General features: G+C 52.9%; 2 protein-coding genes across 2 annotated transcripts in view; both read left to right on the forward strand.

The window, feature by feature from the left end:
• Positions 1–428: 428 nt before the first annotated feature.
• On the forward strand, positions 429–18,124 carry LOC119108963 (uncharacterized). Its single transcript, XM_037232507.1, has 5 exons — positions 429–434; positions 6,218–6,297; positions 15,738–15,846; positions 17,387–17,463; positions 18,049–18,124. Exons 1-5 carry the CDS (start codon positions 429–431, stop codon positions 18,122–18,124), a joined length of 348 nt encoding a protein of 115 aa, XP_037088402.1.
• Positions 18,125–20,455: 2,331 nt separating this feature from the next.
• Positions 20,456–22,695, forward strand: part of LOC119108964 (G1/S-specific cyclin-E1) — a 2,534-nt gene continuing 294 nt past the window's right edge. The window contains exons 1-4 of the mRNA XM_037232509.1: positions 20,456–20,471; positions 20,871–21,001; positions 21,434–21,521; positions 22,213–22,398. Of these exons, the coding sequence (XP_037088404.1) occupies positions 20,456–20,471; positions 20,871–21,001; positions 21,434–21,521; positions 22,213–22,398 (421 nt within the window). The remainder of the gene's footprint in view (positions 20,472–20,870; positions 21,002–21,433; positions 21,522–22,212; positions 22,399–22,695) is intronic.

Below are 22,695 nucleotides of genomic sequence, written 5' to 3' on the forward strand. Positions count from 1 at the left end.
CCTGTGCGCTGGTCAGGGACCCCCTGAGTCGACAAGGGACCATATGCTGGTCAGAAACCGCCAATAACGCACAGTCGGCTCTGTGTCGGCCTGGGCCTGAGGATCCATTCCCCAAGCAGGGACAAAGCAGGAGCCGGCGATCTGCATTGGTCAGGGCCCTAGCGTCTATCAGGGCCCGCAAAGCAAGTAGCAGGGGGGCCCCGTGCTGGCAAGGGGCCCGAGTCGGCCGGAGGCAGTGTTTGAGGCGGTCTGACGAGCCTGGAGGGCCCAAAGGGACCGACGATCGAGGGGCCCGATTGAAGGGCTAAAGGGCACAAAGGGCTGGTTGGGTCTCATTCAGATCTCCAGCCTACGAGAACGGGCCCTCAAATGACGGTCAGAGGGCGCTTTGTGCCGATCCGGTGTCCCCTTAGTCGATATGGGCCTATATGTCGGTCAGATACCACCAGCACCGCACAGTCAGCTCCTTGTCCGACTCCGCGGGCGAGAAGGCCTTCCGCGTCAGGAACGAGCCAATGTGATATGACATATCCCTCTAAGGGTCTCTGGATCGGACACGGGATGCCGCCTCGTGTCGCCAGAATGGCAGACGGAAGACACCCCGCGGTGGAACGGAATGGTCCCTTAGCTCCTGTTCGGGAACAATCATGTGCCTCCTAGTGTTCTACTCCAGAAGGCAACCGAGAACGACCGTCGTGAGATAATGGTTGCGCACGTTTCTCAAAATAGATTCGTACTGTTCAAAGATCAGACTGGTCGTATCATTTTTTTCTATAACTTTGGGGCTGTCCTCTGGACAGATAACAGTCACAGCGACATGCCAAATCACGGGCGTAGGAAAGGGAGGGGGGGGGGCAGGGGGGCCTTGGCCTCCCACTTTTCAAGGTGGGGGACAGCAATGTTAACTGACAACCCCCCCCCCCCCCGCCCCCCCACACACACTTTTCAGATTAAGGTTGCATTTGGCTTACTTTTGCACTGCGTTAAACATGCATGCCGATTTATCTAATCCGCCAGCCATCTCCCTTAAGATGCGTCATCTTTTTCGTTCGCTCATCGGCCATCACTTAGTGTTACAGCCACAAAGCCTCATAAGATGGGCTTTTGCCATCCCTGTGTTCCTTCTTGGCAAGGCTCTGGCTACGCCCCTGCCTACATACAAAAGCAGGTCAAGTCCCGTGCGTTGCATGATGGGCAATGAAGTGCCCTCCGGGCCAATCCATACCCAAGGCATACAGCTTCCCGGAGGCTATTTTCTCTGCGGTGGTGTGGTATAAGGGAAGATAATTCGGGAAAAATACTGTTGCAGGTGTCCAACACATGTTTCATACACCATGTAGAAGTAACGCTGATTCAAAAGTATGCGACAAGGTAGCAACACGATAAGCTCGCAGTCAGTCATGCGGGAGACATCCAGGTCAGGGCAGTGACCACTGACGGCGGACGGGAGCAGGGCTCAGGTAAGGAATTTATGACAGAAGGGTCGTCATTTTGTGGCTTGGTTTTTAAAACACAACCTCCAGCTTTATGGCTTTTGTCACATTGTTTTTGGCAGCTTCAAGCTCCCAAATTTGTTTCCGTCTAAAATGCTGCGGCAGGTCTTATTTCTTGAAGAGCAGCCATCGAAATGAAGGTGCATGAAAAACCTGACGCACTGTGAGCCATCGATCCACTTCCAAAATTCTCACCATCTTATATCCATGCTGTATTTTGGCATCTACACTGTGGAGGTAAATGCTTTCTTAATGGCCCAAAATACCTACCCGCTCGTGGTATTTCGCCTACCCAGGAAAAACAATGTTAAAATGAACGAATAATCTAGGGGAGCTGGATAGACTTATTTGGCAACTGACAAAAGAGCCGAATAGGCAATACTATGCACCGGTGATAAACAGCTCTAGACGCCTACCTAGCATAGCAGCCATGACATTTGAATAAAGAGCGATAACAATCTCCATCCCTACCCCCCCCCCCCTACCCCCCCCCCCCCGGTCATCGGGCTCGCTTTCCAGAAAAAAGTTCCTGAAGTACACCCTGAGCTTGGCCCCCCCCCCCGCCACTTTTTGAAACGCTTCTGCGCCTATGTGCCAAATAGATATTCTACCTTTACCTTTCCAGTTCCACCACCAGATTCTAGCCATCACCACTCCGCGGTGCTGTAAATGCCAGTTCGTTCTAAACATCAATCTCAGAATCGTACTGGTGAAATACACGTCCGGATTTGCTTCTAAATGTGCGATTCGATGTGCTTAAGGGTTGACAGGTACTTCTTTCAGATACATAATCATTTTCGTCCACCTGTTGGCCACAGCTAAGTGTTAGCTACGAGGCCGACGCTGCACAGCCTAAGGAGACTGTAACGCCCGGCGTCGAGGCTTTTGTTACCCATTAAGATTTGCGAGCGCGGGTGCTCAAACTACGTACATAATTTGTGACACTTGTCAAAATTCTGTCTGAATGTTGAACATTTCCAAATAGACATGCCTTAACCATGTTGCTACCAACTGTTAACCCATTTCGATCTATCCAGAAACGAATTGTGACGAAGCTTCCGAGTTTTTTGAGTCCAGAAACGGTGAATTGGACCATTTTTGACTGTTGTTTGTTGCATCAAATTGTTTGCAATCTATTTCATGCAATCGTTAAACGAATTATATCTTTACTTTATTGGCTATGAATTCAGTCAGAATTTATATCGCAGAAACTTCTGGCTCCTACTCCAGTAATAATTGGACACAGGAAAAATACCAATGAAAAGCATGCCCTCGGTAGCAATTGAGCCACATCCGACATTTTTCTGGGGGGGGGGGGGGGGCTTTTCCATATCAGGGCTCTTTGTCAACCCTGTACCACCACCCTTCTTGCCAAGGCTCTGGCTACGCGCCTGTCAGTGACTGTTAGTGGTGGAATGCCTATCAGTGATGACCGTCATTGTCAGTGACTGCCAGTGAATTTGTTGCCAGTCGAACACAACAGGCAACTGGCACTCGCGGGGCGAACGGTGGACAACACTTACGTCATCAATGACGTCTTTTGGCGCCATCGGGCATTGCGACACGAAGACGCCATGGACGAATCCCTACAGGGCTCTCAATTCCACTGATGCCCGGGCGTAGTGACAAATTGCCCCAGATTCTGTGCTGGTTTGTTGGCGTGTAACAGCACTTCCTTGCGATATTTCCCAAGTTTGAGCTGCGTCGTAACTGCCTCTTTCATTTCTTCCGGCTTCCAGCAGTTCGGTAGTAAAGCCGTTTATTTCCTGTTCGCCGTAAGACGCGCCTCCGTTCTGTCGGCACCTATTTGGTTCGACATTCGTCATCTCCATTGGTGTGGGCAGCGAAAAAATTGGCTTCGAGGTCAGGAGGTCGATAAATCTATGGAGCTCAAATAATAGAAAAGATTCTTCGTGGAAAAGCCGAAACGCTTTTGGGAGTTTAAGGTGGTGTTTTAATGGAGAATTGTGCTGAAGACTCAGCGAAGGAGGGATGCATTCAAGTTTGAGTAGGTGCTGCAAGTTGCAAGTAGGTGCTGTTACTAAACTCTAAGTGATTTTGGTATGCAGTGCATGCATGTGCTTATTGAGTGTGGAAGTAAATGCAGGAGGATCTTGACGAGTGCAACACGGCCATGTTGAAAGCTAGCACATATTACACCTTCTGAAAGGTACAACGTATATTTCATTAAAACGCCACTGTTAGATCGCAAAGCAAACCCAGAAAGCTACCTCCGCACAGCATACCAGTGGCGAAGCCAAAATTTTCTACAGGAGAGGCCCACTTCGCCGCTTAGGGGCTCTGTTTGTTGAAATGGCAATAGCTTCTAAAGCCCGGAATCCTACTTTGTGTCTCAGGGTCCGTCTTAGACCTCCTAAACGCTCTACATGCGTGCAAAGGGCACCGCCACCTGAAGAGGAAAAGGAGGAGGGGGGGGGGGGGGGGGAGGGGAGTCGTGACGTCAAGCATCTTCCCCTGGCCTCAAATCTGCACAATTTTGGAATGTACGCATATACAATATATGCTGCTGGTTTTTCGTAGGCGGAACACAGCAGGACATACAGCAGTTCGCATTTCCCGGTCACGTGGACGGCGAATTTCCTGCAAATCTGCGCGCATGTCTGGATGCTGAACTGTGCTGGGTTGGTTGCATGAGCGCGAAATACTGCTTGCTGTGCTCAGCTGGAGAGCCGTGCTGTGGTTAGCAATGCTTCTAAGAAGGCCTATGTTCCAGGATGTCGACGAATCAAGGGTCGAAGCTGACTCAGAGTGGCGCCTGCGGCGAAGGAACATTCCCTTCCACTCCGAATGGGCTCGCACAAACATCCCTCGCCACAACCCGCACGTCACCCGAAATAGCCGGACGCCGGCCCCTGGCGGAAATCAGTGCAGCAGGCAGGGCGTCCGCCTCGGACGCCGCTCGTGGAGGGGACGCCGCCGCCATCCGCCCCAGGGCTCGGCGGGAGGAGCGGGAGGGGGGGGGGGGGGCGGTGCCCCGTCCGACACCTGGCGGCGGTGGCCGACCGCGCGTCCGTGACGTCACGCGCCGGCCTGCGGTCGTTGTCCCAGGTGGCCGACTGGCGGGCTGGCGCGCGCGCGCGCGCCCCGGCGCCGCCGCGCTGCCGCCAAGGCCGCGACGCGCGCCGACCGGCCGCCGGGTCGTCGCGCCGCCGCGCCGAACCTTCAGAAGAATGCGACACGCTGTGGCCAGACGGCGGCGCCGGCGCGGCCTCCGGCAGCAACCGCGGGAGACGCACAAAAGACGTCGCCGCGCAGCCAGCGGGGCGGGACGCTTCCGCCTCAGCATGCCACATGCCGTGAAAAAGAAACTGGCGCAACAGTGCGGTTCATTTATGGTCCCAGCGTGTTATGCTAAAAATTGACCTGTTTTCCCATTGTCCTTGCTGGGTTCATCGCAGCCTTTTTATGCTCACGGGTTAAATTCAGTGGAACTTATATTTCATCAGTGGTTGATGCAATGTCGTGGTCCTCCAAATTTCTCTGTAAAATAACAGCCCTCCCAAAAACGATCACATTATGAATATGTCTTGAGTTTTGAACAAAAGCCGCTCAGACAGCTTTGTCATGCCAGCCTTGCTCAGCATTCTGCACTCACAAGTCGCGGACCGCCACGTAGTTAATGCGATGAACGGTGGAAAACGTTCTTCAAACATATGGCAGCGAAACGATGCAGGCACTCAAAGGTGAACCAGCTTTAGGTACTCCGGAGTCCTGGCAGAGGCTGGGTTTTACGCTGCTGTTGCCTGTGTAGTTTGTTCCGCTGGGAATCCAGTCCTCACCACTGGGATTTATCTGGCACCATCGACTAGGTACGGCTGATGTGACATCCGGACATCGGCCCTCCGTACACATGAGCCGGCTAGTGCTGCTGCCCGTGGCTCATTTTGTCGGAAGACCTTCGCGGTGGCTTGCGAAAATGTGCACTGTGCTCGATTTGTTATTCATTGTTCCAGGTGCGCAGCCAGTATTCCTTAGACAGGGACGGAGCTTGGGGAGAGCGCAATACGCCGATTTTTGACTTTCTGCCAATAGGCATCCAAGGCGGAACTTCAACGAAATGCAGGACTGTAGAGAGTGGGGGGGGGGGGGGGGGGGGGAGTAAAAATCTTCCGCTCCTTCGTTTAGCTGCGCACCTGCATCATCATGTCTCAAGCGATGTACGCATTTAATTATGTGCAGTTGGGTGCACTGGTCGGCGTTCGTAAATTTCCATCTCGAGGGGGGAATGCCCGTGACCAACGCTCGACGGTTAGTCGACAGAACTCGACATTTAGTGCTTTGACAAATTGAAGGCGTTGGCACACTGTACAAATACACTTGCTAAAATCACATGACCACAGCTCACATTTCATGCTGCTTTTATAGCCATCTCTCGATTGCTAGTTTTGAGCGGGTGGACTCCGCTCGGCGGGGGTCAATTTCCCTTGCACCGGATAGACGCGCTCGAATATCGCGCCAAATTGCGGATCAGCTGTTAGACCGGCACATGTCATCTACTTGGTTTGTTCTTTTATTTCGCGGAAGTTTATTCCCATTCCCTGGGCAAGCTCAGTCATCAAATACGGCTTAGATGGAAGAAACCGATAAATAATTTTAGTAGAAGATAGGATCTTATCTGTAATAAATGCAAAAGAATAGCAAACCGAAATAAATGTTGGCACGTCGCGAACATTACACTTATCCAAGATCCACGTAAACTTCAGCTGGGGGAGCGGGAAATCGCGCGCGCCGGCAACAGTCGAGGTCCGCGGTGCGCAAGTACTTTGGAGGGGGATATTGTAAGGTAAGGGCGCGGCTTTCCGCGTTTTTCTTCCGTAGAATATTTCGGCTTAGATCGCATGCCAACCTTTCAAACGTTTTGGCCCAACTAAGTACTCAGGGCCGGAGAAGAGCTCTTAACCGCGCGCCGAAAGCGTCTGGGCGTCGAAGGCTGGTTGGTATGCTGGTGCGCTACATGTAAGCTTAGATGTGCATTTATTTGGGGTGCCTGCTGAGAAGTATCGCTTGAAGACCCCTGCAGTAGTTGCAGTTTGTAGATATCTCAGTATTTGTGCGGGGCATTGATATGGCTTAAGTTTGTAAGCAATGGTCAGATGAGGGGAACTTGGTATAGTGAATACATAAGGTGGATATCATTTTGTACACTTCATGTTCATTTTTGTGTTGTAAATCAGGGGGCATTGACATTAAGAAATGGTATTGGGTGCCTTCTTGCGTGGGTTTGTAGTCTGGTGCCAAAACCTGGTTTGATAGCTATTGATATTGCCATTGTGAGATCAAAATGTCATGGATTTCTGGCCTGTGACATGTGCTCTGTCCTCATCTTCCCTCTGCATTTGTATGCATCAATATGCTCTCAAATGCTGCACTGGTTTATTTGATGTTAATGATAGGTTAAAATGGTAAATGATAGGTTGTGTGCATGTGGGCACTGCTTCTTAGGGCTTAATGCTTCTTTGCTTCCAGCAACATTGCCATGAATAAAATGGAAATAAGTCATTAGCCAGGGAAACATGGTCATGGGTTGAGACAGCTGATCTTTTCTGTAGCTTTTGTAAGATAAAATTGTGACCTTCATCGCCAGGGGCAATAAAAAAGAGGTCATGTTATCTGCTAGGGAGCATTCTACCAAAAAATGTGAAGGTTCATGTGTTGAGTTTGAACTTGTAGTTGAAGCTCTTTGGGTTTGGTTCAGCAGCTGTTGAATGCAGCTGTAACAACAGTTTGTCAGTGACAGCTTTAAGTTGACAAACGTGATCAGGAAAGCAGGATTTTACACATTGCACCGCTTCAAATTTTTAAAAGCACCTGCTGGCACTGCTACTTTTTGCTTGTCAGTGGCATGATTTGGCAAGGTGGGACACAGCAGGGATTTGCAAACCAAATGCATAATCTAGTGAATGGTAATGGTCCAGTTACATGAGGGTGTCATACTATGAGCTTGGATAATTTTTCTTGGAGGTATGCTATGCATAAATTGTGCTGATGTTTGTTGGAACATTATTCTCCAGATTAACATGTATCTCACTTTTATATGTTGCTGTTGAAATAGGTCTGTTATTTTACTTTGAAAGTGTAAGAAAAGCTGTCATCACAAGTGATAAAACATGTAGTTTTGAAAAAAAAATGATCTGACAACAGACAAAACTGGCATATAAAACAAGAGTATGTTAACAAAATCATTTAATTTGTATGACCTGTGTAATGAGACCAATTTTAAGACACTTGATACATACTCAACAGCAATACATTTGTCTCCATATTTACTATTAGTTTAATGCTAACCAATCATGCTTCTTTTTTCTATAAGTCTCACCATCACTGTACAAATTCCTCTTAATACCTGAGAAATGCAAACAATTTTCATCGCCCTGGTGTACATTAAAAATTTGATATCAACCAGCTTTTAGCCCCTTGCTTTTTCATCTAGAGCTTGATCTCCTTATTCACAAACTTCAAATATCTAGTAATTGCACTATCTGGTTGGCAAGTGCAGTGCTAGCTGGGTTAACTTATACTTTCATGTCTCATTGAAAACTGATGTAAGCATCTGAGCTTTGGGCTTCTGCCTTTGATTTGAGCAATTTTTTATGCTGGACCAGGGCAAGCATGGTACATCATGTGTGCACCTGCAGGTGGCCATGGAGCTAACTGCAATGTAATGGCTGTCTGGCGTTACATATCAGTCATGTACATGTCAATACATGCCAGTGCAGCACATGCCACTGATATACATGATAGCTATCAGCTAGTCTGAATTGGGGCTGGTGCAGTGTGACTATATTCCATGAATATTAAAAGCAATGTTCATATACTTAGGTCTGCCATTGGAAGGCCCCTGGCAAAAGTGATCTGTACCACCAGAATGGTTTTCATACTAATTGCATGTTTAGATCTGGCATGCTTTTTACATTAAATATGCTTAGATTACACACATCAGCCTGTTATGTAGACTCACAGCTGGCTCCTCAGGGCCTGAACCCCTTTGACTAGAGGGGAGAAGGTGCGTAGCTTGGTGCAAGGCTTTAGAAGCAATAGTGCATAGCCTCAGCTGGGGGCAGTTCAGGTGTGATGACTCATTCTCACACCTAGCACACCTGTTACAGAGGGATGGTCGAATGAGCGTGCGTCGTCTTCGGCTCACGCTGCCGTCGGACTGATCATGTCTGGGGCCAGGTCAGTACAGCGTGAGAACGCAGTCGGTGGCTGGTAACCATTGAGACTCGGTGGGCTGTGCACACCACCTATGGTTTCAATTGGTGCTTGATTGGTACCACCCAGAAGGCTTTGTTTCAATGGGTTCTCAGGTCAGCGCATGCATTTCTATTTCCTCTGGTCAGTATCGCATGCCGGGTGTCGGCCAACTGCTGGCATCAGAACTGACCTATTTAACATCCCTGCATGGAGGGGCCTTGCATCAATTGCGGTCAGGTCAGTGCTTATGACGGATGCGTATCAGTGGCATGTGCATTGTGCATGCAGTGGATCTATCAGAACTAACATGCCCCTTCTGTGTCATCCCAGCGGGGTAAGGGGGGTAAGTGTCTACAGGATAGTGAGGACCGGTAAATGAGCGCATTTGTGAAAAAAGTTGTTCGAGGCGGTATCAACACGTCCAGATGCTGTTCGCGTAGACTTTGAAACAACGCCTCGTGCTCATATTTAGGGATATCATCAACGTGGGAATGACGGCTGCTTTAAGAGCATCGCGGTCTATATGCGGGTGTCATATCGCCATTAACAACTGCTTTATGAAATACTGACGCGTGCACCATAGCACCTCACAGCGGTCGTGGCAATATGTTCCGTAGAGTATGCAGTACCCAGAATTTCCATACGTCGTAGTGCGATCATACGGTAAAATGGTTGACAATTTCCGACCCGCTTAGTCTTTACATGTCACCGGGTTGCTCTGCGTACATCTGCAAAAAGGAGATCCCGAGATCGACGACGCATGTAACACGCGCCCGGGTGGCCGGCTGACACCCTTCGCTCGGGTGTGGGGGGGGGGGGGGGGAGGACCAATTTGACCCCCCAACTGAGATCTCGGGAACTAAAAGAGCTAGAGACACCAAATTCGCAGGGTGTGTTGACCTGTACGTGAACTCACGTGGGTCAAATTTTGAGGTTCCTAGATCATGACCTTTGGGTCAAATAAGGTCAAACAATGTCAAATTGCAGGTTGGTCTCCAAAGTACCCTCAGAGCCTAGATAACTGTTTTTAAGCAAAAATTCGCTTGCTCATTTAGGGTAAGTGACCTTGGTTGACCTTTTGAAGGTCATGGTGACCAAAATCATACAAGACTGCTTTGAGTTTTGCACTTAAATAAGCGACAAAGATAACGCTAGACAGTATGTTTCTAAAAACAAAATGTTGGGCTGGGTCGTTTTAGGTCAATGACCTATTCTAACCTCTGAGAAGTCCATGGAAGATGTAAAATGCGTTTTCTGCCATTAATAAATTTGAAATGAGCACCAGCAACTATCCCACACAGTAAGCCTTAGAGCAGTAGAACAGGTTGGTTTTGACATTGGTCTGACGTACAGGTTGGTCTGACCTTCATGCCTGACCTTAGGTCAGCGTAATTTGCTCATTCAATATTTGAGTTTCCCAAGAAAGTATCTCAGAGATGCGTGGCTTTGTCTAACACTCCGTTGTTGCATCAGAATGAGCGATTCCCTAGAAACTGACTTCGCTGAATCCATGGCCTGACTGACCTGCCATAGGTCAGCGACTTTACAAGGTACATCTAGGTTTTTGATGCTAAACGATCCGCTACTTAATTGTTTACAGCAAAGCAAAATCTAGCATGGCTACGCCGCGCCGTTCGGAAACCATTTTGGAAAAGCCTTCGGATATCAACGCCTGAACATTTCTTGTTTCAAATGATTGCAAAGCGGTAACGATACCAGTACATTGTTAATCATCGTAAATCGCACCAAGTGTGGTTAATTAATTGGTAAATACCAATTGGTTAACGCCAAGCTTCCGTGACACCAGTACCCAGCGCTTGTGTTGATTGCTACTCTAGGTATGACACAGGCGGCAGCTTCCAGCTCCCAGCACGTAACTGCCGGCATAGCCGCGGGCAGTGCACATTGCCGTCGGCTGTTTTATCGGCTCGGGATGCTGTATGCAAAGATCACATTGCCGTTGGCCGCCTTGGTTAGGAAAGATTTCGCCCGTTTTGTCAGCCGAACTCCCAGATGCCGCTCTCATTTTTTTCGAGTGGCGCCCCGCTGGCTGCTCGCACGGACGCAGCTGCGGCCTGGGACGTTGCACGGCGGCGAGCCGGGCCGGGCCGGGCCGCACCGCCCCGCTTCCCGCCCGGTCCAGGTGCGTGCGTCGGGGCCCGCGGTGGGTCGACACCTGGCTGGACAGGTGCCGACGCCTGCACCGGCACCGACATCGGCGGCCGGGCGTCGGCTGGGCCGGCCGGCTGGGGCCGCTATCCACAACGCTGCGCCGGTCGGTGGCGTGCCGACCCAGCGCGTCGCTGCTGCTGCACGGCCGGCTGGAGACGCGTGTGAAGTGCGGGCGTCGAGGGAACGAGAGAGCGCGCCGGTGCGCACGAGTACCGGGCAAATTGTCTGGGATGGGGGGGGGGAGGGGGAGGGAGACTTTCGGCATATATCGTCGCATGGAACGAGCCTCCGAATTTTTCCCGCCTGATTCTTTTTTGGAAAGGGTCTGTTTGAACGCGCTGTCCTCGCTCAGATTAAATGGTTGCCTGTCTGACGGTAGTTAGCAGTGTCCCCCAGTGGTTCGCGTGATATTTGGCAGTTCGTTCGCGTTATGTTTTTGGAACTGTCCGACAGAATCCGCCCTATCTCGGCGATTCAGACGCCGGAAATGTTTTCCGTGATCAGGGGTCGAAATGGGCAGCACATTTAGGACTGCCTGGTGACCAGATGGAAATTCCACTTTTCGAGATCCTCCTTCCCTTATCTTGGAGCCGGTCCGCCGGGCCGGTAGCTTATCTCCTCAGTGGAAGGCGCGCCGCAGTCGCAATGTGTCCGCAGCCGACAATACGGGGAATCCTTATCTTTTCGAGAGATAAAAAACCGTGGCTTATCACGCCGCCAGTCAGAAGGAAAACGTCCTGCTTCCCTGCTGTCGCGGTCCGCCGCGCTGTCGCTGGGACGCTGCTGCAGGGGTGAGTCGCCACCGCTCCTCTCCCGGCCGGCTGTGTTCCAGTCCGGGTCGTCCGCTGCACCAGCTTCTGCCTGACCCAAGCTGCCGTGCCCACACGCCCTGGGCGTGTTGCCGAATGCTGGCCGCCTTTTGTCTTGCATTGGTGTTTGGGATTGGGCGCGAGGAGTCCGCAGCACGACCCTCGTGGGTCTCGTCCATCCATTACCGGCAGCGGGCTTTCATCGTTCCTGGCTACCACATCGACAGTGAAATTCATTCACATTAAGCAGATCTGAAAGCCAGCGAAGACAGCTTCATCATCTGTAGCGTATGCCACCTGCAACGTCACGGTTGTTCGTGGCAAGAGTTGCTATACACAAGGGCGTACGTTAAGAATGTGCAGTGGCGTACAGCAAAAGCCCTGCTCAACCACTCGGGTATCTGCCCGTGAAACTCCGCCACAGTGCGGGCACATGGGTCGCCGTGTGGGGTTTGTGCCGACTCGAGACGTGTGCAGCAGGCTGGCTGCTGAGGTTAGAGTTGCTCTGGCTGACGCATTATGCGGTCAGGCAGGTTCTGTTGGCTGGTGGGCGCTTGCTCGTTGCTTAGAAAGCGATGCACCCAAGCCAAGTTCTCGTGAATCGCAGGCTGGTCGACGCTTGACCATTTCAGTTTGTTTTCAGGTAGGCTCACCGTTACAATTACGGAATACTGTTCACAGTTACGCAATAGTCTGGCAGTCGTGACACTGTGGTTATTACTGGAGCACGCTTACGTTAGGTCACTTCGTACCCGCCGCAAGTTGCGCCGCAGTGTATGGTATGTGGGAAAACCGACGCTCCCACGAAAAATGTATTTGTTTTGCCGGACAGCTAACATGTAAAATTTGAGGCGGAGGAGAGGGCTGACGGACGGAGTTGATGCTGCTACGGAGAAACGCTACTAGCAAATTTGAGGGAGCATGCTACCACGTGATTATAGTGTGATGCAGCAAGTATGAAGTGGGGACGTTGGGATATGCCAGACGCCACTAGCCACGTCCACTGATTTAATAGCAAACCATAGGCTAAACGAATCCTGGTTGGACTTTCCAAACACCCGAAGGATTCCTCCCCGTATGGTCCAGCCTAAACGGACCTGTCCAAAACGGACCTGGGCTAGCACACATAGCACACGTATGCATTCGCAACCGCTGCTGTCATGGGCGCCACATGGCTAGGGTAGTGGGCGCGTCCTAAGACATAAGTGATCATCGTCATCATCATCATCGTCATCATCGTCATCATCGTCACCAGCCGCAGCTCTCTAGGCTAGGTTTTTCTGCGACCAATGGAAAACATGGGGAATTGCGCGGTAGGCTGTGCAGAAAGTGGCGGGCATCGAATCAGTGCGGGGAGTAGAGAGGCTGTGCTGGCTTAGGAACCTCCCAGGTTGGAGGGCTGAGTGACTATCGAAGCCGGTCCTTCCCATGCGTCACCGCAGGGATGACGTTTAACTTTCTTGGGAAGTGGGAGAGCAGTGGCCCGCTTCTGTTTTACAATGCCTATGACTTGCTGAAGAAATATAGCTGCTTCATTGGTATCACGGCATGTTCGCCACCGTGGGTGAGGTTAAGGTCCGATGTGTAGGCATCTGAGCATGTGCTTGTGCGGGGATGGTTTGAGATTTTCAGAGTTCTGCATCTCTACCGGGATGTTAAATTATGACGACTGCGAACATGTTGCATGCGAATAATCAATCCTTTTTTCGAAGCGATGTAATATATTGCGATGAGTAAATACTAGCTCGTGTTAACCCTGTTTTTTTCCCCTGCTGTCGCGGTGGCCCAACTTATTTCTGACCGAAAGTGCCGTAATTGGTCTTCCCGCCATTTCTGCGCGCGCGCAGAAGTAGAATTGGCGCCCAATTTTATCCCTCTGTCGTGGCGGTGGACCATTCTATTTCTGGCCAGAAGTGCCGTAATTGGTCTTCCCGCCAATTCTGCGCGCGCGCGCCTTCGCCCGGGGCAGGTGCGCTAGCGCGCACCCCACCCATGTCTGGGTGGGGTGCACCCCACCCATGTCTGGTATCCTGGCGCCCGGGGCGGCTCCTTACGGAGACGGAGGGGGAGGGGCACCGCCACGCATGAAGCGACCGTGGCGTCGCGGCGCCCAAACAGCTGATCAGTCAGCTGAGTGATCAGCTGATCGCGCCTTACGCGCCGCCCGGGCCCGCTTTCATTCAAGCGTAGTCTGCCATTTCGTCGGCCGGTACCGTTGTTCTGCACGGTTTGCTCGCCGCCGGGGGTTTCGACGGCAGCGCGTTTGCTCCGGTGAGGACTGAGTGCCGATTTCCGGCTGTCGGCGCTGTTTCCGGTCGTCGCAACGGTGACGACGAATTGGTGCGTTGTTGTCGCTAGTGCCGTGGCTCTGACCCGCCCGGTGTTAACGGTCAGGACAGACTCGGCCATGACTGTGGCGATGCCTGCAAGGGCTTAGTTTCGTATTCGGATGCGGGGGGGGAGGGTCCTCCCAACTTTGGCTTTAGCCCCCCCCCCCCAACCTTCCTCCAACATTGAGGAGCAAGTGGACAAAACAAAAACTGAGGAGGAACTAGTTTGCCGGCGTATTTCGGGTAGGTTTCGTCGTTTTTCTGTGGCTCAGGCTCACCAACTTGTTTTGTAAAACTACACTCCTGGACCATCGGGGTCTGCTCGATGTACCTGTCGTGATGGCAGCAATGACCCCCGCTTGAATGCCTCCCAGGAAAATTGTGGTATTTCGTGATTTATATGTTGTCTTGCTCTTTTTCAGCCGCATGCTCTTAACTTTGCGATAGTTCTGCGGAGTGAAGGCTTGAGCATGGACAGTTAAAGAGAAACTAGTACTTCAAAGTGGTACCATGATTATAACATTGCTTTCGTTAGGCATAGCGCTGCCATACTGTCAGGGAAACAAGTGAGAACATCATATGTAACACCATTTGGGTTGTCCTGTATCTGTTTTAGCTTAAAAGCTACGTTTTCTTTGACGATGCTCGCCCTGTTCTTTAAAAGAACGTGAAAATTCTTCGACGAGCCCAAATGGTTACTGCATGCCACGATACATAGGCATGTTTGCTGGACATCTGGAAAACGGGGTGGGGGGGGGGGGGGGAGGCCACGAACCAGCGCTTTATGTGCAAAGCTTCCCACAATGTTCTACTACACGCCAAACTAAAGTGTTACTACTGTCACGGATTTGGATGTTGTATGCATGGGTGGGTCTTGAAAATGCTCTGATTTTAGTGGACGATTTATGTGATTCCTTATCGGCGCCTCGCGGTGGCGCCGAGCTTTTGGGCGCCTGATGGCCACGTGGGTTGTCAGCACGCACAAGTGGCGTTAGCGCATATAACGCACAGCTGTTGTCGGGTCCCTTTTGCGTTATTGTGACACTCGGTAAGTGCACTTTCCCGTTCATGGGCCCTCGCATGAAGTGTTTGTTAACGCTCAGTTGATCTCGGTCCGTCCACAAGTCATAAGTTTTCGTTCATTTTTGAATGCGGTCTGAAAAGCGTGTTTTCTGTGTGGGTGTGATGTATTCTCTGTGGGTGCTCTCGCTGTGTTTATCGCAAGCTTTATACGCTCCTTTTTCTACCGAACACGGCGGTAGCCCTTTTCTGTGTAGCTCCCGCGGGTATCTTACGAGTGCTGTCAGCTTTCTTCCTCAGAACCTCAGGGTCTCAGAACGTGAGCGACGGGTCTGTTCGGATCCAGTCTCAAATGAACTCGTGTAATATGTATACATTTGTATAACTTGAAAAAACAGAGTTCTGCAAGTGGGACCTGCAGATTGCACTTGCGCTTGCAGACGCAAGATTGCACTTGCGATTTGCCCCTATTATCGTGAAACATGTATCAACATCACTCGAACACTGCTTCAAAACGACAATTACATACGGTTGGGAACGCTCAGCCGGAAAACATCACAAGTCTCGTCCCCCCCCCCCCCCCCCCCCCACACACACTCTTAGGACCATTGCTGAGCTCGGCCCGTGCCTGGGCGGATGCCGCCCGCCGGGTGTGGGCCTAGCGCCGGCGCTAACCGGCGCCGCCGTCTCCTCCGCAGAGGCAGCAGTCGGCCCAGTCGCGCCACGCCGGCCATCCTGACGCGCGCCAAGCGCCGCCGTCCGGAACACAGTCCGCCTCCGGCCATGGAGGTGCAGCTCGGCGCGCAGGTGAGTCCGCCCTGGTGCCGGCTGCAGTCACTGTCGGTTACAGCCTCTGGTGCCAGCGGCAGTCGCTGATGCCGGCTGCAATCGCTGGTGCCAGCTGCGGTCACTCGGTTACAGCCTCTGGTCCCGGCTGCAGTCGCTGGTGTCGGCTGCGATCATTGTCAGTTACAGCCTCTGGTGCCGGCGGTAGTCGCTGGTGCCGGCTGCAGTCGCTGGTGTCGGCTGCAGTCACTGATTGACTGTCACTGCAGTCGCTGATAACAGACTTATGGACATCTATCTACGGTGGATGCCAATCAAATTTTCCTGTTTGTTGGTCCGAGGCATTTAGCATTAACGCCCAGCTTCTTCTGCTAGTTTGTAGTCTGAAATATCAGGAGTGTTTTCCTTTTTATGTGAACCATGCATAAGTGTTACGAAACAAATGTTAATGCATATACTTTTTATAATTAACTGAAGCAGAGCAGCGTTTCGTAGACCCCCCCCCCCCCCCTGTAACTGTTATGACAATACAATGGAACGAAGGGGTCTCCATCTGTCATATGGTCAATACCATGCGATGACACCAAGGTAGAAGCGCAACCTTTTGTTTCCTGCGGTGGTTTCTTCAATTTGGCCGTCTTATGCATTCCTGTGCATCACCTGATCCAGGTTGAAATTTCTCCGTGGTGCATTCTTGAAACTCGCGTGGTCGCCATGGACGGCACTGGGGGTCCACACCTTGCGTTAATGTCCGATGCGTCTGGGCCCATTTGCTCGCCCCCCGGGCATCCCTGGCTCACCCCACCCCGATGGCGGCACTCGGTCCGAGAGCCAGCGACCTCTTCACTGGGTCGCTGGCTGCGTCGCCATGGACTCTGACACGACGGGTCTGGACTGACCCAGCACAGATGCGGCGCACAGTGCTCTGACGAACCTCGCCAGAGGAGCGCCGCACTGGCCCCAGAGCGCGCGTGATCCAGGGTGGCGTGCCAGTCACTACCACAGAAGCCTAGCGCTGATCCCAGCGCTCCGTGCCCGGGCTCCTGTGCCCGGATCACGCCACCGGGGTCCCACCTATGTCCTGCCGCCCGGTCCCCCCGCTCTGGTCCGTTCTCCGGAGTCCCTCCCCCTCCCAGCCGCCTCAGTTCCGTCGCCCTGGTCCCGGCTGCGTACTGACGCTGTGCTGTGGTCAGCAATTAGGCGGGGGCCGTGGTCCCGGCTGCGTACTGACGCTGTACTGTGGTCAGCAATTAGGCGAGGTGCGTTCTGACGCTGTGCCGTGGCCGGCCAGTTGGGCGGGGGCCGTGGTCCCGGCTGCTACTGACGCCGTGCCGTGGTCAGCAGTTGGGTGGGGGCCGTGATCCCGGCTGCGTACTGACGCCGTGCCGTGAGTCAGCAGTTGGGGCGGGGGCCGTGATCCCGGCTGTACTGACGCCGTGCCGTGGTCAGCAAGTTAGGCGGGGGCCGTCGTCCCGGCTTGCGTACTGCCGCTGTGCCGTGGTCAGCAGTTGGGCGAGGGCCGTGGTCCCGGCTGCTACTGACGCCGTGCCGTGGCCGGCAGTTGGGCGAGGCCGAGTGGGTCTCGCCGGCGGCAGCCAAACCAGCACGGCCTCCAGCACCCGCCTGCAGCGCGGTCCGGCTCGGAGGACATGCACATCGGACACAAGCCAGGCATTCCTGGCCGGCCTTCGACAGCCAGTGGAAGCGCCAGCGCGCCTTGTACCCCGCCTCCCGCCACATGGTCCCAAGTGAGTGCCGGCGGTGGTCGTACCGATACGGGATGTATGCTGGCCCTCGATGGGGGGGGGGGGGGGGCATGCTGCTTGGTGTAAGCTCGATGGGCATTGTCGCTAGGCTATGTTTTGCACCTTCTTTTGGAACACACTGCAGGGGTTGTTGTGAAGAAAAGCATGAAAGAAGTTGTGGTTTTCCGGGGACAATTTGCTCTCTTGAACGCCGTTGCGGACTGTTATGGATGTTGTTAACGGTTTTTTTCTTGCAGTGAAAGCAACTAATGTCTTTTCGTGCTAGGCAGTTCGCAACTGTGACCACGACTTTGTTCACGATTGTTTAGGTGTTCTCCCGGGGTACCGGTACGCGATGCCGGTTCCTCCGTCGTCCCTGTGGCCACCAACCCCCCGAGCCTCGTCGTCCCTGTGGCCACCAACCCCCCGCCCGTTGGCGGCTCGTGCGCCAGCTGACGGCTGCGGCGCGCGCCGGCAGGTTTCGCGAGCAGCAGGGTGATGCCGCCACAGGTGCGGCAGCGCGTGCCGCCACTGCCCGAGCTGCGCTGGACTGAGGTCGAGGACCTGTGGACCAGCATGCGCGCCAAGGATTACAGTTACCGGCGCGACGCGGCGCTCATGACGACACCACCCGGCGCTCAAGCCGCACATGCGCGCCATTCTCATCGACTGGCTCATCGAGGTGGGTGGCGCCGCCACACGTGCGCGCCACCAGCAAATGCACGCTGCTAGTGTTGGGCCAGATTTGTATGTTTTAGTGAGCAAAAAGTACAAATCTCGTTGGAGATATTTGGCCAATCGTAAGCCACAGCTGGCATACCAACTCTCCCAGAAGCTCTCAAATCTATTCGCGTAGCAGGACGCGTCAAGAGAAACGCAAACAAATGGTGCAGAACGATGCAGAGCACTTTTTGCCGGCTAAGAAAAGCCAGCGGCATGCGTTTGTCGAACGCCGCTTAACCTGCGGCTGGTCGTGGCGCCGCACGGCCGGCCGGCCGGTACCGCGCCGAGGTCTCACGCCGCCTCCGTCTGTCGGCGCGCCAGGTGTGCGAGGTGCACCGGCTACACCGCGAGACGTTCCACCTGGCTGTCGACTTCCTGGACCGCTACCTCAGCCGCACCACGTGACCTGCCCAAGTCGCAGCTCCAGCTCGGGGGGTGAGGCAGCTCCGCCGCCGCTGCGCGCACACGCCCGGCACCGGTGGCTCGCGAGATTGTTCCGATGGCGGAGATACAGTGGGGTGGCGTTTTGTGTGTACTGTGCACTCAGAGTGCTAACCAGTTGCTTCTTTCTACCTTTAGTATTATTTTTTGTACACTTAAACTCACTGTGCCCCTGTGGCAATTCAGGGATGTTGTGTGTTGATTTGTTTGAACCAAATGGAAGTAAAAACAATTTTCTGTGTATTTTTTACAAACGTTTGCAGTTACCAAGTGCTAATAATTGCTTTGCTGTAACAATTATCTCGAATATTTCCCTATTTTATCTTCAGTGGTGCAACACGGCTTTGTGTTATCCTTATATGCGCGGCGTTAAGCTTGCCTGAGGCTATTGCATCATGACAGAGCATGTTGGCGGGCATACGCTACGAAGTACGGTAGCGACGCGGCCGCAGTGCAGTGATGCCTGCCTTAGCACGCGCCCGGGTGCCCGGTTGGATACCCTTCGCTCGGGTGGGGAGGCCAATTTGACCCCCCCCCTGAGATCTCGAGAACCAAAAAAGCTAGAGACACCAAATTCACAGAGTGTGTTGGCCTGTACATGAACTCTCTTAGGTCAAAGTTTGATGTTCCTAGTCATCACCTTTGGGTCAAATAAGGTCAAACAAGATCACATTCCAGAATGGTCTTCAAAGGGCCCCTAGAACCTAAGCAGCCGTTCTAAGAAAAAATTTACACGCTCACTCAAGGTCTCTGCCCTTTGCTCAGGTGGCCAGTTGGGTACCAGTTTCGCTCGGGTGGAGGGGGCCAGTTTGACCCCCCTGAGATCTCGGGAACCAAGAGAGCTAAAGACACCAAATTCACAGGGTGTGTTGACGTATACGTGAACTCACTTAGGTCAGAGTTTTAAGTTCCTAGGTCATGACCTTCATGTCAGACAAGGTCCAACAAGGTCGAGGGTCCAGATTGGTTTCCAAAGGGACCCTAGAACCTGAGCAACTGTTTTGAGCAAAGTTTCGGACGCTCGGTTATGATCAGTGACCTTGTTTGGCCTATTAGAGGTCATGATGACCAAAATGATATAAGCCTGTTTTGAGTTTTGCATTTGGATAAGCGACGTAGATTACGCTGCTATATTCTTAAAAACAAAATGCTCACGTGGGTCATTTTGGGTCAGTGACCTGTTCCGACCTATAAGAAGTCCATGGAATGTGTATAATGTGGTTCCTGCTATAAATCTATTCGAAATGAGTACCAGAAACCAGCCCGTACAGCAAGCCCGAGAGAAATACAACAGGCTGGTTTTTACCCTGGTCTGACCTTTATGCCTGACCCTAGGTCAATTCTATGTGTTTATTCAATTGCTGTGTTGCCTAAGAAAGTATCTCAGAGATGTCTGGCTTCGTCCAAAACTCCATTGTTTGATCGGATTGAACGATTCCCTGGAACGTACCTTCGTTGAAACCATGGCCTGACTTTGACCCGCCATAGGTCAGCGACCTTACAAGTTACATCTAAATTTTTGATGTCAGACGATCCGATATTCAATTGTCTACAGCTATGCACAAGTTGGCGCGGCTGCGCCGCGCCGTTCGGAAATCAACCCGGGAAAACCGGGGAGAGGGGGGGGGGGGGGGGTCAATTTGACCCCTCCCTCACCCGAGCGCGTGTTAATTATTGGGGCTTGGTTTGGAACGTGGGCTTACACTGGTGAGATGAACAAGATGGCTGTGTTTACCGGTGCGCCCCTCTGCAAACGGTTTCACTCCGCATGCCTTCTCCGGCTTCGTTCACGGGCGTCTCACCATCTTCCCGTGGCAGCTTGGCCTGTGGCGGCCTCTTTCTGTAGGGGCTCAAGGTCTCTGGCGCCCTCTGTCGCCCCGTGGAGAACGACCCGCGTTTGACGCCCGCTCAATGGCTCAACTCGCCACCTCTGGTGCCCTCTGTCGCCCCGCGGCGCCCTGCCTGCCTGAGGCGCCTCCTCGCTGGCTGGTGCTCCGTCCCTGCGGCGTCCTTGCTGAGGCCAGTGGCTTTCTCTCGCTCCCGCCCTTGCGCGCCCCCTCCCGCTGCCCACATCCGGGATGGCCTCGTGTCCCGCGTCACGCGTGAGCTGACGCCGCCGCCTCCCCCACCCGGCAGGCATCACGTGCCTGATGATCGCCTCCAAGCTGGAGGAGATCTACCCGCCGAAGGTGGCCGACTTCGCGTATGTCACCGACGGCGCCTGCACGTCCGAGGACATTCAGGACAAGGAGCTGGTCATCATGAAGGTGAGCTGTGCTGGCTGAGCGGGGTGACGGCGGAGTGGACCGTTATAGCTCAGCAAAACACGTGGCCAGCAGAGGGACTAATATGATGTTATGATCACACTGGTTGCTGTTATTCTGAGTGGGTCGAGTGTGCAGTGTGACTTAATAAAGTGATGTGGGTATTATGCAAGCTAATTAATTTTCCCTGCCTTTTGATCTGCAAGGAGCAGAGGTAAGTCTGAATCATGCATGTTGAGTGCATGTTGTTGTTAGGTCCGCCAACGCAATGTCTTGTCCTGTCAATGTCAATGTCAACACTTTCCACCAGGCTGCTTTTAGTGCAAATGTTTCTGCGCTTGTGGATTTTTGGCCCAATGTTGTTTCTGGGTGATGCACTTTCACCGCCACTGTTACCACTGCATGAGGTAACACATGTGCTCCTGTTTCCTACAGATTTTGAATTGGTCTTTATCACCAATTACTCCACAGCATTGGCTGGGAACATATTTACAGCTTACAAATATGGAAGAGAACAGATTTGGTAAGTTTCGGACCCTTCAGGCCACGGTCATGTCGCAGTGTGGTTGCTCGTTTTGGTGCATCTTTTTCGTGACGGGTAACACTCATATGTGCTTTCCCTGTTCTTCTTTAAGTGAACTAGATCCACTAACGAAAAGTAAATGACCTAGTATCTAAGGTGGCAATGTTCGTCCGCTGTGTTCCATGAGGTTGTCTAGGGTCCTTCCAGACGATTAAAGCAGTAACAGTCGAAAAAAGGCAAGAGAAAAAAGCTTTCGGGAGGAACAGCTGACAGCTGTCTAGCGAAGAAGGCACACAATTGTTTTGCAAATCAGCTCTGTCGAAAAGCGGTGGGGCCGAACTAAAGCCAAAGCATCGTAGCTCGTTGTCCACGTTTGAGTTTTGAGAGGTCACTACATATCTGAGATTACCTGCGAATTGAGTAGCATCACCGACGGTTTTGTGGTCTCCATTTTAGGCATTTTTCATGCCTGTGTTAAACCATTCATGGAAAATTTACATTGCCCTCCGATTTGGACTCCCGCGGGACATTGGCGAAGGCATTTCAGTCTCCATGCTACCTTTTGCGGGGGCGACACGGTGGCCTGTACCCCCGACAGCCGCCTTGAGCCGCCCGCTGCCGCCGTGGTAGCGTCTGACGTCACGGCTCGGTGCTGGCATCCATCACACACCCCCCCCCCCCCGTTTTTCAGGCGAGGCTGTGACGGCTGAGGAGTTCACGTGCGCACAGTTCTCGAGCCTGCAGTTCGTGCAGGTGTGCCAGCTGCTGGACCTGGCCGTCATGGACGTGGGCTCGCTGGCCTTCAACTACGGCGTACTGGCTGCGTCGGCCTTCTTCCACTTCACCAGGAACAGGGAGCTGACCGTGCGGATATCAGGTGCGTGTGGGGAAGGGATGAGGCGGCCAAGACGATGGCCGACGTCGCACCGCTACTGCGGCTATGCTGGCGAACGTGGCCTGCTGACTCCCATCGGCCTGGCGTGGCGCGGCCGCAGCTGCAGTTCCGGCTGCGGCCGCGGCTGTGGCTGGAGCTGGCTGTGGCTGTAGCTGTGGCTGTGGTTTTGGATGTGGCTGGGGCTGGAGCTGGAGCTGGAGCTGCAGCTGGCGGCTGGGGCTGTGACTGTGGCTGTAGCTACGGCTGTGGATTGTCAGGACCAATGAGCCGATTTTTAGG

The sequence above is a fragment of the Pollicipes pollicipes genome, unplaced genomic scaffold (assembly GCF_011947565.3).
Source record: "Pollicipes pollicipes isolate AB1234 unplaced genomic scaffold, Ppol_2.1 Scaffold_7135;HRSCAF=8457_pilon_pilon_pilon, whole genome shotgun sequence".
Taxonomy (NCBI): Eukaryota; Metazoa; Arthropoda; class Thecostraca; order Pollicipedomorpha; family Pollicipedidae; genus Pollicipes; species Pollicipes pollicipes.

Coding starts and splice junctions, on each gene's coding strand:
- LOC119108963 (XM_037232507.1), top strand. Junction 6,298..15,737: donor TTGGAGGGGGATATTGTAAG/GTAAGGGCGCGG, acceptor TCTCCTCCGCAG/AGGCAGCAGTCGGCCCAGTC. Junction 17,464..18,048: donor CCCGCCTGCAGCGCGGTCCG/GCTCGGAGGACA, acceptor GCGCGCCGGCAG/GTTTCGCGAGCAGCAGGGTG.